Source organism: Lingula anatina, chromosome 2 (assembly GCF_051362555.1).
Source record: "Lingula anatina isolate TDL-2025a chromosome 2, LinAna3.0, whole genome shotgun sequence".
Classification (NCBI taxonomy): Eukaryota; Metazoa; Brachiopoda; class Lingulata; order Lingulida; family Lingulidae; genus Lingula; species Lingula anatina.
In genome coordinates this window covers 31,119,851-31,138,054 of record NC_141768.1, presented here as the reverse complement: position 1 = coordinate 31,138,054, position 18,204 = coordinate 31,119,851, and the positions used below count along the sequence as shown (strand labels likewise).

The following is an 18,204-nucleotide window of genomic DNA, read 5'->3' as shown; positions in this document are numbered from 1 at the left end:
CTGATGTTAAAACATACGCGTTGCACATAAATTATACTGTATAACACACCTGCCCGGTACAGATAACCTACATGTAAGTGACTCTAAAAAAAGAAGTTCAGGTGAATGAGACTTGGGCATATCTTAATTAAAGTGTATGGCATATGAATACTCTGCACGCAGGTATGGGTCTACAGTGTTCTGCCTATGGACTGAGAGAGAGAGAGAGAGCCTTGTCCATCCCCTGCCCATACATTAACGAGTTGGATAGAGAGGGCAGTACTGTTCATATCACCATATCGGTCCTTGGAGTGTGTCAACTACCAGAGTATAGCACTCATGCAGATTCTTCATCATTCTTCATCATCTCACAACCAGCGTCACACAATGTGGATCATGCTGCAGTGGCCACGCAAAGCCTCATTAGAATGTTAGACCTCATTTCCATAGATTTTAGATTGATCTATCCCTGTGGGGAGTCTCACTAGATTACTGTCAGCTTAGCCAGCTTAAGCGTCTGTCCTGCCTATTGAAAACTGTAAGGGGGTAATTAACTATGGTGCGCGCTCGGCTGACTGCAATTTAGCGTGAACCCCCTGGGAGTTAGGTCGATCTAAATCTTAATCTCTGGATCGATCTAAATCTCTGGGAATACATCCTTAGTTAGTGACAGCATGCAGTGAATAAGAATGGGAAGTGCTTAGTAGAGTAACTTTAGTTGATTGACATGCTCTTATGATATTTATACAACTGCGCATAATGTAAATGGGGAGAACAACTGGACAGTAGTTAAATAAATAATAAGAAAGATAATATCTGAGTTGTATTTGCTTCCTCACGTTACATCAGCAGTAATATTATAGTGACAATAACGACAATCTGGAGCTTTCAAACATTTATTCACCGTTTCAATTTTTCACACAATTTCACCAGTACTTATACTCTATTTTCCAAAGAATTTTCTATTCTCATGTTACAAAACACCATTCAATATTTCTTTATTAGGTAATTTCAGAGAGACAAGTTTAAATATTTAAAATATTATTCGAATTACTCAAGCTTGGACCTTGTCCATCTCGAGTTTGCATGTGTTTTACTCGTGTTAGAAATGTGCAAATCTATTGAAAAATTAACCAATCAAATCAAACTATATGTGACTTTGAAATGTTCCATCCTTTTATACTTTGAGAACAATCTCTACACTTGTTGACACTTAAAGAAATTTAACTTGCACTCAATAACTGCCTATCCCTTTACACATATGATTCTGTTTTAATTGTTAACTGTAATTAGCGAAAGTCTAAGTCATTCACTTTACAACATACACCCCTTCTTCAAAAGAATTTGTCCTCGAATTCGTAAACTTTACAACATACACTCCTTTTTTTCATTTTTTTAAGCAAAAACTAAATAATATCCAATTCGTACATTAACAAAACTAATCATGCTTTCGCGATGTATTAAGAGATCCATTACAAAAATCTATGCTGCATGCATTAATGCTCAATGTATTTAAAATTCCAATTACCAAATTCTAATGGTATTTGATGCAACACATATTCCATATAATCTTCAAATAATGAGCACAACTAATTAACTTCATAAAGTCCAACTTCTCGTCTAGGTAATCAAACCTTCCACAAAATACACAATTTATCAAATCAGATGAAAACTTATCTGAAAATTCGGTTCTCTTTGTTGTTTGAAGTATAATTCATTTATACATACAGAATGCTTACGTAAGTTCTAAAAAAGCTTAAATGACAAGGTTACAGTTCTGTCATCAATGTAAATGTGATGAACAAGTTCGCCAGATTCTGCAAAATCAAATAATTTTTTTAAAAAATCATAAGATACATATTTACAAAATCATAATTGTTTAAAAAACATTATTATTCATAACATTGTAAAGTAAGTAAAATACATCATGCTAATAATAATGATCATGATTAACACAAAATATAATGATTATTAATAAGTCATATGTAAGAGATAAATAATCATGTTATCATAATTCATAAAATAGTACATAATGATTACAAAAAAAATCAGGACTTAGGTAACCTGTTAGTTCTGTGTGTCTGGCACACTCTCAATAATAATAATACATGTGCATAGATCAGTTTCTTAAATCATTGAAGTAATAATGAGAAAAACTCAATCATAGAGTCATTAAAATGCTGTGATAGTACACACACCCTCTTACACCAAAAGTCCCCTCGCAAAGATCAATGCATTTTGTTAATTATAGACATGTAGCAAGTCAAGTCAAATTCAACTTGGATACAAAATTAATCTGCATTGTGATCAAATGGTTCAAACTGAATATAGACAAGTGCATTAGCTTGTTTAATGCGCAAAAATGCATATTATACACTCTTGAGTAATTTTTTGAGTTTAAAAGCTGTGAACATGGACAATGGGATAGCTCGTTCCAAAATAACGATTTCATTAGTTATAATGTTTGTAATTTGCAGACAATGCCAATCTATTGTTAGGTGTGGACTGTAGGTACCTTCAACCTTTAAAATATCAAAGTATGATTGGTGACTTTGAAAAACCCAGTACTTTGGACATAGTGACAGCTTTCTGATAGGCAATGATATACATTGTTCATTGTTGGAAATCTCTAAAGCCAGAGTATTTCTCTTAGATTTAAAAAAATTTCTCTTGATTTGTTCCACAAGGAAAATCAAAAAGATAATGGTAATTACAATTTGCATTATTAAAATAGGAAATTTCATTGAATCCATGATAACCAGTTCCTTCAGCTTATCATTTGTTTTTGTTGTGCTATCTAATAACCAATACGGCATAGTAGGAACTATATCATTTCCACGTGCTTTTTTCAGCAAAGCCACTATTAATGCCAATTGCCTGACCCTGATACCTAGGCCAATTATTATCACGAGCAATAAGCCTGACAACCCTATTGAAATCCAAACCAGTATTTGAGAAGAATCATCCGAATGAAATATTTCGTCTGCTAGAATAGCATCTGCCATAGAATAGATTTGCTCCTGACTTTTTGCTGCTTGAGCCATTTTTTGTAAGCTCAAATGATCAACTGAATCTTTTGCAAGGAAATGGGAAAAATTATGTTGAAATAACTGAAGAACATTCAATTTCAAACCTAAAAGTTCACTAAATAAATTGTTGCTTCCGATTTTGGCAACTTGCATTGGTGAATAAAAGTATTGCAACAAACCTAAATTAATAGGATGTAGCTTTGTTATCTCAGTGTTGTTTTGACAACTTGCCACTCGGGTTGGGAGATAAAAACCGTCTAAGTTCAAACTGCAAAAGCAAGGAATTTGAATGACACAATAATGACAGCCACTTAAAGAGGTTGACGTTTTAGGGCATTTCAGGGTAATGTCAGTTATGTTAACTAAAAGTAACTGACTCATCAAAACATCTCTTATCTGTGTTTTGATTGCATTGTGAATGAATCGAAAATTGCAAAGCAGATGAATTTCATCTGAAATCTCTAAAAAACAGTGTAAGAGTACAGTCTGGCTGAGTTGCAGACATTAGTGGGATATTATAACGCAAAGTTTAAAATGGCTACCTTTGCAATGTCTCCAAGTAAATTACGCAGGAATAGCATAATGTTGCCTATCTTTTGTAATTGCAAAATATTTGGGAAGGTAGAGGATTTGAGATGCGTGATTTGTGGATTGATTAAGCGGAACTGGATATGTAATTACTTCATACACTTTCAAAACATGTGGATTAGATGCTACGGGGATTTGAAGAGTTATATACAATGAACGTTTGTACAAACCGTATGTGAATTGAGCATGATGGAAATAAGATCTCGGATTAGAGTGAATAAGCTTCATTGGGATTGGCATCTTACGTAACTTGTCTTTAATTCTGGTAAGCACCCTACCTAATTCTTCTGGTGGAACTAAAATGATGACTATTGTCCTTTTGTCAGCTGAATGCATGCTATTAATAAATTTTGAAATTAAAATAATAATTGAAAATTCGCCATCTCCTTATGTGCAAATAATCTTGACATAACCACTGCTAATTCACTATTTTTAGCATAAATGTTCAAATCAAAACTTAATTTCTTTGCAATTTGATGGTTTTCTGCAATGGCAGATTTCATGTTTTCCATATATTCTACTGTCTACTGTGGTGATAAACAAGGACATTTGATGCTCTTGCTTAGTAAACAGATTAACTGTCTCCTTCTTTAAACTGTCAACATAATTTCTTAAATTCATAACATCTGACTCACTAGAAACTCCAAACAGCATTTTAAATAAATTCCCTGTTGGTAACAATGATCTTTTACTTCTGGTTTTCGATTTAATACTTCGCAACTTAATTCGTGGCATCATATATAATATTGTCTTGAGGGTGAATCTTAAGTCACGTATTGTTTGATTCTTTAATGTCGATAAAGTGCGTATTGCATCATCTATCCATGCATATTTTACAAAGTGGATTAATTATCTTATTGTCACCAATCTGTCCATCTGGACAAAGCGTCAACCTTGTTGGTATTACATCAATTTAATTTTAACTCAAAGGAATGAGACCAATTGCCTACATTAAACAATACATCAGAGAACGGTATGAACTCAACACCATAATTTATGCACTGCTCCGTCTTTGTTGTAGAAGCTGTCACAACGCTAATGGTCGCGAGAAACCATAGAGCCATTCTTCTGAAGGTCAATACCCTTGGTTTACAATGCATGCTGCTCAACTTATCCTCATCTAAGAAAAAGAGAAGAAACATAAGAGATAGAATAGATAGGCAAAACAGATATCCGGATATCATTTAGGGTTCAGTTAAGCTGCATGGCTGGTATTCCCAAAATTATACATTTTCCTTTTTTTTTTTTTTTGGCATACCTTTTTCATTTTATTTATTGTGTCTGTTATCTCTAGTCATTTGAAATTTTATACGTAAACTCTTCTCTTAATAGATTATAGCATCCTCATCTTTAATTTCTACGTTTTTTTTTTGTCTTCCTTGTAACGTCTTATTAATAGGTTTGTGAATTATTTCAAAATCTAGGCCTTGTAATTTTAATGACCATCTGATAAGCCTGCCAGATGTATGTTTAACCTTTTGCAACCAAGAAATTGCTTTATCCCTTCAATTACTGATAAATATTCTAACTCGTGAATTGTGTAGTTCTTTTCCACATTGTTTAAAGATCTCCCTCCAAACACAATAACCCTATCATGATTATTGTCATTCTTTTGACCTAAAATATAACATATAGCAGAAGTAGGTGCTTCCGTTGTTAATGTTAACTTGCAAAACATATCTGGATATACCAATATTGGTGGTGACATTAACACGTCCTTTTTCTCATCTGGTCTTATTTCATTTTTATTTATTACATGACCTAACTAGAAAAGCACTTAGAGAGCGCAGTCCTCCGCCAAGGCAGCAAAGTCTCCGTCCAACGCCGTTTCACCCTTAAATTTCGACATTAACCCTTTTCAGTTTGAATATATATTAAACTAAGTGGGATCTTAGGGTGCTTTCCCAGAGATTTAGATCGATCTAAAGATTAAGATTTAGATCGACCTAACCCCCTGGGGGTTCACGCTAAATTGCAGTCAACCGAGTGGGCACCATAGTAAATTACCCCCTTACAGCTTTTAGTAGGCGGGACAGACGCTTAAGCCGGCCAAGCTGACAGTAATCTAGTGAGACTCCCCACAGGGATAGATCGATCTAAAAATCTATGGAAATGGGGTGTAAGTGACCCTTTTACAAAATGATAATATTCCAGATAATATATATATATATATATATATATATATATATATATATATATATAGTGGTGGTGTTCAAAAGGGGGACTGAAGAGAATCACCAGTATAGTAATATCATTGTTGCACTGACCTGTGCTGAAGCTGCCATGTTGTAGTTCTCTAAGGTGATCAGATGAATTTTGCTGTCCTCAGTGAGATGATAATCCAGAAACAACTTCATCTGGGCTGAAATCAGAAAATGTATCATTAATAATGAATATATGCAGACACATACAGTAGTTACAACACAGATATAACACAATGATCAAAATATATTATAATTTTATGATAAAAACATACATTGCAGCTACAAAACAGACACACACAGTAATTAGAATATATACATACACATACTGTGTCACAACAGACAGCTAGTGCACTGGCATTAGAATGTAACAATGAAAATTTGTTTATATAAAGATTTATAAGGACTGACAGAGATTTTTCACCAGCACTCCCCTCATTCCATCTATGAGTTCACATTTACCCTTTTCACTTTGAACATACAGGTATATTAAACTAAGTGGGATCTAAGTGACACTTTTACAAAATGATAATATTCCAGACACATACATGACATATGTGACCCGTCATGACAAAATCAGGGATAAGTGGCAGCTGGCCTTTTTTCAATACAGGTGAAAATCACGCACAGGGTCAATTTTGGTGATTTTGCATTTTTGGTAGAAACTGGTTTATAAAACATTAATTTAGCATGTGCTAGAAGCATTTTATCCAGAACAGCTCAGAAAGTGATAAATATTGTGCTTTTTTGTAACATACACCATGTTTGTGACCCATTTCTTTGCCTGAATTGTTCAATTTCAGTCATACAAGATCGTATTTACTACACTTCGGTCCCGATTGTGTCGCATATCATTAAAAAGCTCTGAATCTCAACTAGCACAATATGTTAATTAATATTCCATAAAGATGTCTCCACTTCCGCCAGCAACAACAGTTCGGCAGTAAACAAATTTAAGTTTAAACCAATAAATTCACATGACGATTCACATGAATGTTCAGATACTGACAGTGACTCGGAAAATGGCGAGATAGTACACGTGGAGGGAAGTGTAGACTGTGAGCATCAGGCAGACATGCGCTTGCAATTTTCATGTAATTGCAACCTTAAAGTTGGTGTGGCAGAGGGGGAGGATAGAAGACGTGGGTGTATAACTCAATTTTCGTTAGAAGAAATTGAAGCGATTCATTTGTCTCTTCAAGACATGGACAGAGGTAGGCACATAAAAACTTTTTAATCAAATGAGGGCGGCAAATGAGATGGTAATGTGTATTATTTTTTTGTTGTGGGTAGTTTTCATAGTTGTACAGTCACCTATCGATTGTTGGCACCACCTCATTGAGATTTGGCTTTAAATTTAGGCCCAGGGGGTGACGGTTTGGAGTTAGATCGGGTTGGTGAATTACTCTTATCGATTGTTTTCATGTAATGTTTCAAATTGTTGTTGAAGATAATGGGGTCAATATTACTGATGCAAGGGACATGTTGATCTTGGGCCTGATAAGTGCCTCTATTCAGGATCAGGCCTACCCAACTACCAGACTCGGCACCTAAGGATCCTGAATTAACCGGTATATCGGACCACACTACCCGTTTTCAAGGTGTGTGTCAGATCGCATTTCGGAGTATCAGCCAGAACACCGACAGGATGAGCCCTGACATGCTCGGCTGTCACCTTGATTGGATAGTAAACGATTGTCGTAAAATCGCTATATGATTTTAAAACCGGGTGCATAATTTTGAAAGCCACCTAGATGAACCTTAGACTGCCACATTAATCTAATACAATGCAAAAAAGCCCTGTCAAAAGTGGTTAAAACATTCAAACCGAATGTCGTAAAGTCCCCATATATCCCCATAGAGACAATAAAATAGAGTACTCTAAAGTAAGAGTACAGTTTAAGGTTGTTCAGCCGAGCGTGGATGAGCCCGCAGTCGTGCTACAAAATTTGCTCTGGGGGATGATACTCCGAAATGCGATCTGACACACACCTTGAAAACGGGTAGCGTGGTCCGATATACCGGTTAATTCAGGATCCTTAGGTGCCGAGTCTGGTAGTTGGGTAGGCCTGAGGATGGGCCAACTACTGTTTGTAGAAGAAGGAAGGAACAAAAAGTTCGACAGAGGTCAAGATGTAAATATAGTTATATGGGTAGACAAGTTTCTACAGTGGCATTTAGATATTTACTTGGAAGGTAAGTTAAACTAAAGAAAAGTTTGAATAATGCTTGGATGTTACATAATTTGCTGAAGTTTTTTTTGCTTTGCTTTCAATCAGTGAGTTTGTTCTACATAAATTGTTTGTTGGTATTAAAACCATTATTAATCCTTAGTTTGAACTTAAATTTGCAGATTTATGTTTCATGTTTTTAATAACTTTGCAGAATGATGTTTTTGTCTGTTATATTACAGAGTAACTGTTTTTGAAAATTTTGCATCCAGTTTTGTTTTGTAAGTTTTAGTAAGTATTGTTTACTTGATAAGTATATTCTTTTAATTTTGTTAAGTGTTATAAGCACAGTTAATTATTTTGCATCATGCCTGTTCAAAGATAACGTGGATTTTTTTTCATTCATTCATAAGTCTTAAAACTCCTAGAATTTGTCCTTTCATAAAACAGTGTTGTATCTTTCTTCATGTGATATGTGAAGATTAACAGTATACAAAACAGGACAAGAAAGCCATTTCACACAATAAATGAATTAAACTTCAATCTGTATTTAGTGGCAGTGCTTAGATCAATTTCATTCCATGCCGCAAGTGTGTTTAATATGTGTTTAAAGTGACAAGATAAACTGTTTAACATTTGACAATTTTTTTCCTAGGATGAGCAAGGACCACCTACAGGCACTTCAGAATCACATCAAACAAAATGGTCTGGTACCAAGGAGTCTGAAATCTGGTGGACGTAAGTCCAATACGGCCTCCCTGTCCCATGCTGATACTGACCATGTAAAGCACTTCATTGCTCAGTATGCAGAAGACCATGCAGTAAGCTTACCAGGAAGAGTACTTTTTTAGGGCCCATGAAAAAATGTTACTTTATCATCCCCGGCCGCATTACTTTTTCTGCTCACATAAAAAAATTATAATGTAAATTTTCCCCATCAAATGTGCACCTCATGCACAAAAACACTCTCCCTGTTCTAGGAGTGCCTCTCACTGCAATTTATGTTACTACTAGCTTTGCTCATGGCACGTTCCATGTTTTAGTGTATGTAATGACGGTCCGGAGGGCATCGTTGGTTAAATCCAATGTGTTTTTGTATGAGCAAAAAATACGCCCTACTGAATCACTTCTTGCAGGTGACAATGATGGTAAACTAATATTTTTTATGGGGCCTTTTTACAGAATTATCGCCGATAGGGGAGATGGGTGCACATGTATCAGCCAATAGAGATAAAACCTTTTTATTAAAATGTAATTATGTCACTGGATTATTATTATTAGTGTTGGGTCTGGGGATTGGATGACATGCCTCTTTTTCTGTCAGAGTATGAAGAATACTAGGCCTACACAAGAAGTTACAACTTCTTGGCCTACACAATTGATACCTCAACTCTTCTAATAATAACTGATAGGCCTATCATATCCAAGTAAAGGATTCCTTCAAACATGGATTCCCCAGGAATTCCCCAGTGTGAGCTATTGTAACAGGTAATTCTATTGGTCAATGCACAGGCTAAACATAGCTCAACACATAAGAGAAATCCTACAGAGTTGAGTAAATTCCTATTATTTGAGAAAATTCTTGGCTTAGGGAATTCTTAAGGTACTTTGTGCATACCACTTAAGGGGTTTCCTCAGCTAAGAATTTTCTTATGAAGTTAAGGAGAATTTTTCACTTAAGATAAGGATTTTTTGTGCATACGGGGCCAGGTTTTAAAAGAGATGACATCCTACTCTTGCCCTCCAGTCATCCAAAGAGTAGAGTGTACAGGGATTATGTAGAAAGTGCAAACAGAGCAGGTATTTTGAGACTTTGACATATCATTTTTATATAATTCATTTTATAAATCAAATGTTTTTCATTAGAGTCATTGATTTGTAAAAAAAAAACAAGTCAATCATAAACTTTATAATTTTTATAATGTGGAAAACTATCAAGTTGTGATGAATTTGATAAAATTCTGTTATGTTTCAGCCAAGAGGTGTTTAAAATATTTTTTCAGCATTTTTATAAGGGAAAAATGAAAGTGAAATTTTAAAAGTTCTCTCAATTGCCAGCTGGTTTGATAGCATTACCATCTTAAGTAGGTCTACCATATTTGTATATTATATTCTATATATTGCAGGACACCGGAAAGCCGCATGTTCAACCTTCTGCACATTATGGCTATAGCTCTGCCCGTATGTTGTTGTAGCACGGCCCATGACAGATTTATGCTGGAAATGTCAGAGTAACAATACACGTATATTTAGAAGTGCTAACCTCCCATTGGAGGAAAAGTTTCTATTAACCTTTTTCATCTTTTGCGGAAATACGAAGTGCGCATGACAGGAACCGCGCGCCCCAGGGGTCATGGTGGTCCTCTGCTGGTTCCATCATTGCAATGCTAGGTGTAGATGATGTACAATGTGCGCATATAAAAAGGTCGTATGAAGCGTGCATTGCTTTCTGTCAAACTGAAAAGGTGGCTGAAGTACAGAAATGCGTAAACTGTAGGCAAGAAACAGCTATTAGGACGGAGAATCAAGCAATTAAATATTTTCTTTCTCTGTTTAAATACGATGCGCTTTACAACTAGACTTCACCTAAGCGTCCGAGCCTTGGCTGCACTTTCAATAGTGATGACGAACTAAAGCTACGGAGTTCTTTTAAATGCTTCCGATAATAAAGATAGGCCTATGCGAAAGAGACTCGTTAATTTTTTATATATAAAATCAAAATAGCCAGTAGACTCGTACACCGCTTTCAAGAGTGTGGACAGGTGCGCAGGCCTACGTCTTCACAATTTTGTACATGTTGTATGCAAGCTGTGGCGATATCACCTCATGTACCGGCAGTGTCAATTCATTACGATTTTTATGTCTTGTTTGAAGGATATCTTAAGAGATTTTTAAAGTGATAAAATGAAAAGATTTCCTGCATTGTTTGACTGGTAACTACTGTGTATACAGGTAAAACTGACACGCAGATCGTTCGTCGGTGAACTGATTAAATCGTTTGGTACCTGATAAGGCATCAGGTGTTACTTGTTCAATTGTTCGGTAAGGCGGGCGGCCACAACTACGACCTTTCCTCTGTAATTAAAACCTTTTAAGTGTTAAATAGGTGAGACAGGAATTCTCGACTCTTTCCCAGACGATAATTAAAGTTTACCGTGTCTTACTCTAGTATATGTACAAAATTTACGACAGGTAAAAAAAGTCAGCCTTTCGGTCTGACAAGTATGAAAATTTTGTCAATCTGAAACAAAAACAAAATTATAGCAAGAGCCCAAATTATTTGATTTTTAAACGTTTTTATGCGTTTTTTCATCGTTTTCAATCACAGACAATTAAAACATTCAAATAAAGTGTTTCCCACACATTTCATACTTTTCAACTACCTAAGACAGTTAAGTATACGTAGGCCTACTTTAATACTAAGCATATTTGTATTACTTTACAAATACGTTGTTGGATTATGTTTATTATCCATTTTGTCTTTACCATACATGTATTATGTACGTGTAGCTTACAGAAAGGCTTTTCTGCATTTTTTGTAAAAATATGATCATTGAATTTTCCAATTCTCTTGTCATTGAGTTCAGAAATAAATAACTTTTTATTTCGCCGATAACGCGTTCAACAAGAGCCGATGTACTTTCTTCTTCGTATGTCTCTGTTGATCTTGATAATATGAGCCCCGTTTGTACAAATCAGTAATACGTATACGGGACTGAATACATACTAATGAAAATTTTATTAACGTCTCACGTTAAAAAAAAATTGAACCCACCCTGCTAAGGGTTATTAGAGACTAAAACCTGTGATGGGCCTACAACATTTAAAATGATCACTTATCAATAAAACACACACAAAAAGGATATTACATACAAAACTTTTCTTTGTTGTTACACAAAAAGTCGTGAAAGTTCTTGAATTTTTTGTAAGTAGAATCCCCGTGTAAAACTTCAAAGCTTTTACTTTCTTTTTCCATAATCTCATGCTTGAAGTCTTTTCTTAATTTTTAGGCCCCGGCCTATTCTTCAATTTTTTCTTCAAATCTTTATAATGTTTTTTTTCTCGCATTTTTTACCCCCGAGTTCTATTTGCCGATAGTTCGTTATATCCGTTGTTTAACTAAGCATTTCTGTTTTTTATTAAAGCACCGTTGATCTCCTAATATTATAGTTTTTCTTCCCGCCTTCGAAATGTTCAGCGCAAACGCAGTGCCCTGCTTTTGATCCAAACTTGCTATATTTTCCTTTCTTTCTACCAGATTTTTCATTTTAACGGGTTTGTTGGGAACTTATTAAACCTCACGTGTCGATCTCGCTTACTGTTATTGTAGTAGCGGGACAAAAAGCACCTAAACCCAGCCATATGGTTTTAAGCACCGCTGTAAGTGTTTCGACGTAGCAGGGCTCCCCTACCCACAATGCAATTTCCATTTCCGGAAAAGATGAAAAAGGCTAATTGGTACAACTGCAATAGCTGCACCTTAGCCAGGTTGATGCAGAAAGGCAGCACTACAGGAACCAAGTACAGCAGTCTAAGGATACTGTGGCACAACAAGGTATCCGTCAGCTGCAGCATACTCCTCCAAATGCTCAAGATTTCACTACGCACTATTCTTTTGATTTTGCCCAACAGTTGCATTATCCCAGCAATGCTGCACAACCAGGACCAATTTATTTTTTAACACCAAGGAAATGTGCCATATTCGGTATCTGTTGTGAGGCACTGCCTCAACAGGTTAATTATCTAATTGATGAAAGTGTCAATTGCTCTAAAGGTTCAAATGCTGTTATTAGTTTTTTGCATCACTTTTTTGAGACATTTGGCCTGGGAGAGAAGAGTGTCCACCTGCATTGTGATAATTGTTCAGGTCAAAACAAAAACAGATATGTTTTATATTATTTTTGTTGGCGAGTTATGAGAGGCATGCACACAGAGGTTACACTTAACTTTATGCCTCCAGGCCACACAAAATTTGCCCCAGATTGGTGTTTTGGTCTCTTAAAGAAATGTTTTCGAAGATCTGAAGTGTCATGTTTGAATGATTTGTGTTCAGTGGTGAGAGAAAGTACACCAGTGTCTAAAGTGAACATTCCTCAGCTTGTTGGACAGGAGAATGGCATTGTACATGTTCCCACGTACAATTGGCAGGCATACTTTAACCCTGTGTGTAAGCAGCTGACGGGGATAAAAAAATATCACATATGCGGTTTTCAGCCACTAACCCAGGCCGCGTCTTTTACAAATCATCTTTGGCTGAAGATGAACTTCATGTGGACTTGACATCAGTAGAACAACATGCGCAGCTGCAAAATATGCCAGAGAGAATTGAACCCCCTGGACTTTCTTATGAACGTAAACTTTATCTGTATCAGAATATCAGGCAATTTGTCAGGGAGTACCAAAAGGATGTTGTTTGCCCAAACCCTAACTGAAAGGGTACATGTATGACATAATTCCATATTTTATGTGGCTCAAGTAAATTAGGACAGTGTTGATCTGAACTGTTGCTAATGTGTTGTATTTTACTCTTAGCTTTAAACCAAGAAATTGTGTCATCTTGTTTACAGCCTGTCACCCGACCTGAGCATTTTTAAATGTTTTGCATTTGTTGCACACTTGTGTGAAAATATTTCAACTGTTCTTAAAATAAATACTCTGTTTTTGTCATTGACAGCTCTTTGAAGCAAACGAAATTCACTAAATCTATGATTTGTAATGAAATGAAGTGTAGTGCATTTATCTGTAAGTGACAGTTTTTGATAGCAAATTCAACTTGGATTTCAAAGAGACAAGATTATGTATTAAGTGAAAATGTAGGTATGATCACATGTAATTTTGTTATCAGAGTGTTTGTTTCACATAAAATGTATCTGATTTTTAAAATATTGTAATAAAGAATATGTTTACTGAGGTATTGCTTAAATTATGCATGTTACCCATCTCTCTCCACTGAATGGTTTAAATTCAAGACCCCCTCCCCCCCATATCACCACACATATAGAAATAAAATGGTGCTTTTGTCTTGTGGATATAAATTGTCTTAGTATCATTTCTCCAAAAGGAAAAAAACTCTGTGTGAGATTTTTACCTTATAAAAAGGATGGTTGCTAAGGAAAATTATTTAACTCATTGTCCCCTGCAGTGACTGCTGCACGATCCCCTACAGCCATTAACACCAAATCTGGCCACCACCATGTGGTGGCGCCACTGTCAGCACTCTCCTATATCCCTGAGGAAATTCAATATGGCCTTTTTCTAGGTCTGTTGTTTTGTTTGTTCCAAATTTTCAGGGTTCTTAAGGCATGAAATTGGTATAATATGAAATTCTTTATAACTGGACATATTCAAAATATTGTTATTTATTGAATGGGGAAGATCAAGTCCGAATTATTTGGTCTATAAAAATTGAACAATGAATATAAGTTCAACAACTGTTTATAAATACGGTATATAAAATATACATCATAATACTTCTTTAGATTATATCAACAGGTACAAAAAAAGACAAAATTCTACAAAATATAATTAAAAGATGAGCATCAGATTACAAAAAAGTATATTTATTATCTATATTATGCAGTTGTGATAAGATAAGCATCAACTTAAAAATACTACATGAACCCTGACACCTAGACATGCTTTTAGTTGTTCTTTCCACTTAGAGTCATTGTATGTTGCATATGCATTTATATTTTCCAACAAATTGTTCAGTATTTTATCAGTAAAGAACAGTTTTTAAAGTCTAGTTCGTCTTTGTCACCCGGCAGTTCATGTGTGAATCCAGGTAGTTCACCACAGAAAAGCTCCTTGTCCACCTCCCACAGATCGTTTTCCCACTGACTTCTTCTAAAATCTTCACTAATGCTGCCTAATTCACTTTCAGACTATGTCTGTAAAGTGTTATTCAAAAGAAATATAGCTCAAATTATTGCTGTCAGACTCACTGTCACTAACAAATCCCGAAAATTCAGACCCAGAGCTCTCATGAAAAATACTCTGTATTTCCTCCATATGTAGATTTCCCGCAACCCTCAAAATGTTTACATTTTGTTCTATAGTACTCTCCTTTTGATTGGCCAAAAGAAAAGCAACAACCAATCAGAAAATGAGCTATTTAAAACCTACCTATCAAAGTTTCTTTCTCATGCCGTCATATGAAGTCGCTAGGCAAGGGGCCCGCCATATTGGATGCCGTCATATGACGGCAGTCGGGAATGGGTACTATTAATATTACGACGTCAAATGACGACGCTCGGGATAGAAATAAGAAAACATTGTCGGCAAATGACGGCGGTAGGGGACAATGAGTTAAAGAAACAAGTGGATTTTTAATGGCCGTTCTCTCAAAATGGCTACCACTAATACCTTCGATTATAAACCTCAATAACTTAAACAATTTAAAAGGTACAGAAATATTATTTACATCATTTTACAGAGGACATCTTTTAGTTTTTAAAGATATATAAATATCAAAATTATCCCTGATTTTGTCATGATGGGTCACATATGTATAGTGGTGGTGTAAAAAGGGGGACTGAAGAGAATCACCAGTATAGTTATATCATTGTTGCACTGACCTGTGCTGAAGCTGCCATGTTGTAGTTCAATCTGGAAGGTGATCAGATGAGTTTCGCAGTCCTCAGTGAGATAATAATCCAGAAATATAACTTCATCTGGGCTGAAATCAGAAAACATATCATTAATAATGAATATATGCAGACACATACATTACTTACAACACAGATATCACACAGTGATCAAAATATATTATTATATTATGATAAACGCATATAGCGATAAAACAGACATACACAGTGATCAGAATATCAGACACACACATACAGTGCACAGGCATCAAAAGGTATACATGAAATTTTGTCAATCTGAAAAACTGACAGATTTTTGCTCAGCTCCAACCCCCCCCACCTCAATTTCACATTAACCCTTTTCTATCTGAACATATATTTAAGTGAGTGGTGTTCAAAAGGGGGACTGAAGAGAATCACCACTATAGTAATATCATTATTACACTGACCTGTACTTAAGCTGCCACATTTTAGTTCTTGGTAGTGATCAGATGAGTTTAGCTGTCCTCAGTGAGATGATAATCCAGAAACATAACTATGTTCAAATGGGGACTGAAGAGAATCACCAATATAGTAACATCATTGTTGCACTGACCTGTGCTGAAACTGCCTTATGTTGTAGTTCTTGACAGTGATCAGATGAGTTCAGCTGTCCTTAGTGAGATGATAATCCAGAAAACACACTTTCATCTGGGCTGAAATCAGAAAACATATCATTAATGAAAATAAATGCACACACATACAGTAGTAACAACACAGATATAGCACAGTGATCAAAATATATTATTATTTTATGATAAACACAGACACTGCAGCAACAAAACAGACATACACAGTTATCAGAATATATACATACACATACTGTGTCACAACAGACAGCTAGTGCACTGGCATTAGAATGTAACAATGAAAATTTGTTTATATAAAGACTTAAAAAGACTGACGGAGATTTTTCACAAGCACCCCCCTCATTCCATATATGAGTTCACATTAGCCCTTTTCACTTTGAACACATATAAAACTAAGTGGGATCTAGTAAGTGACACTTTTACAAAATGATAATATTCCAGATACTATATATATATAGTGGTGGTGTTCAAAAGGGGGACTGAAGAGAATCACCAGTACAGTAATATCATTGTTGCACTGACCTGTGCTGAAACTGCCATATGTTGTAGTTCTTGATAGTGATCACATGAGTTCAGCTGTCCTCAGTGAGATGATAATCCAGAAAACACACCTTCATCTGTGCTACAATCACAAAACATATCATAAATAAAGAATATATGGAGACACATACATTAGTTACAACACAGATATCACACAGTGATCAAAATATATTATTATATTATGATAAACGCATATAGCGATAAAACAGACATACCGTACTAGTATTGAGAATGTGTACATTTACCCTGTGGACCATTTGAAGATTACACTGCGATTAATGGGGTGGAAAATACAATAGAGGGAGTGTATAATGATAGGGTCACTAAACGATTGTTGATGGCATATAGTAACTATAGCCTTATAATCCCCCTGGTCGCCTGGGTAGGCATGCCCCCTTAGAGTACTTATGTAAACAAACGGTCTCCCGTAGCGAACTATCCTTTTGTTCAACAGCTTCGCGCGTGCAGCTGATTATGTATTTAGTGGCACTATAGCTATCTGCATATAAATTTGTGCTAGCAGTTATATGATTCATTCTGCTGGGTCAGATGTTGTGGATCAGCCCAATGGTTCGTTGTTTTATTTTTTTCTGAAGATTGGTGATGCAGATTTTGAGTGCTTAATTATTTACCCTCCTTCTAACAAGAGAAAGGGGAAGGGAGAGAAAAAGAGAGAGTGTCAAATGAAATGGGTAATGAGTAATACAATACATTAAATAAAGGGACTCGTGGTGGAAGAAACGATAGACTGTTTTGCATCAAGGTATGCCATTATAATCCGACATGGCCCATAACAGGAGGGATTATACTTTAAATACAGACTCATTGTTGTATGACTTATATTTGTGCCGACTTATATTTTACTCTCGTTCATTTCGTGAAACTATTTCCTTGAATAAAGTTTTGCCTGTATAAATTTACTTTGTAACATGAAGTAATTAATAAAACACACCTGTTGAAAAGGGGGCTTTACGTAACTAATAAAAGTTCACTGTTCAGAAAAATATTGTCGCTGTTCGTCGCCGCTACCTTCAGGAAAGCGTACCCTTCGCTTGGATCACTGGCATTTAAGGGCAATTTACATTTTAGCTAATAATTCTGAATTTACTAATATTTTGGCCTAAATTCGATGTCAGATTCATAGCCATGACGCAAAGCCGCCAGAGTAACTGTTTAAATTTCCAAACATTCTATTTCGTTTTTTTCCTAATGTTTTTTATTATCAGTCGAAAACGTTTTCATGTTTAACTTCTCAAACCTGTACACACCATTCTGGACTATTTTATTTTATCCAACTACACATACAAATACCACTAACTGCCCCCCCCCCCCCTAAACAATCAGACTAGAACGCGTTATTATGTACCTTGACATATAGGTATGAGATGAATGTCCTAAACTTATATAATTTAGAACGCTTAATTCAAGCGTGGGCTCGAAATAGGACATTACGTTTTAGACTTACTCAGTGGATAACGCTA

The 18,204-nt window shown here is 35.6% G+C and overlaps 2 protein-coding genes and 1 pseudogene across 4 annotated transcripts in view; 2 read left to right on the top strand and 1 right to left on the bottom strand.

The window, feature by feature from the left end:
* LOC106162084 (uncharacterized) overlaps window positions 1–18,041 on the bottom strand; it is a 31,600-nt gene extending 13,559 nt beyond the window's left edge. The window contains exons 1-5 of one of the 2 annotated variants that reach the window (XM_087003549.1): window positions 16,939–18,041; window positions 16,706–16,805; window positions 16,004–16,249; window positions 15,546–15,646; window positions 5,864–5,958 (exon numbers count right to left, since the gene is read on the bottom strand). In XM_087003549.1, coding sequence (XP_086859675.1) covers window positions 5,864–5,958; window positions 15,546–15,646; window positions 16,004–16,023 — 216 coding nt within the window. In that variant the 5' untranslated portion in view covers window positions 16,024–16,249; window positions 16,706–16,805; window positions 16,939–18,041. Of the gene's footprint in view, window positions 1–5,863; window positions 5,959–15,545; window positions 15,647–16,003; window positions 16,250–16,705; window positions 16,884–16,938 lie in introns of those variants that run through there. The other variant, XM_087003547.1, reaches the window with a different exon arrangement.
* On the top strand, window positions 6,879–10,228 carry LOC147763579 (uncharacterized). Of its 2 annotated transcripts, XM_087003550.1 has the most exons (4): window positions 6,920–7,011; window positions 8,211–8,259; window positions 8,624–8,789; window positions 10,095–10,228. In XM_087003550.1, exons 3-4 carry the CDS (start codon window positions 8,625–8,627, stop codon window positions 10,161–10,163), a joined length of 234 nt encoding a protein of 77 aa, XP_086859676.1. In that variant the 5' UTR covers window positions 6,920–7,011; window positions 8,211–8,259; window position 8,624; the 3' UTR covers window positions 10,164–10,228. The 2 variants fall into 2 exon arrangements, with proteins under 2 accessions (XP_086859677.1, XP_086859676.1); XM_087003551.1 differs by lacking the exon at window positions 8,211–8,259 and having other exon boundaries at window positions 6,879–7,011.
* Window positions 12,331–13,829, top strand: LOC106162085 (uncharacterized; annotated as a pseudogene).
* Window positions 18,042–18,204: the final 163 nt, after the last annotated feature.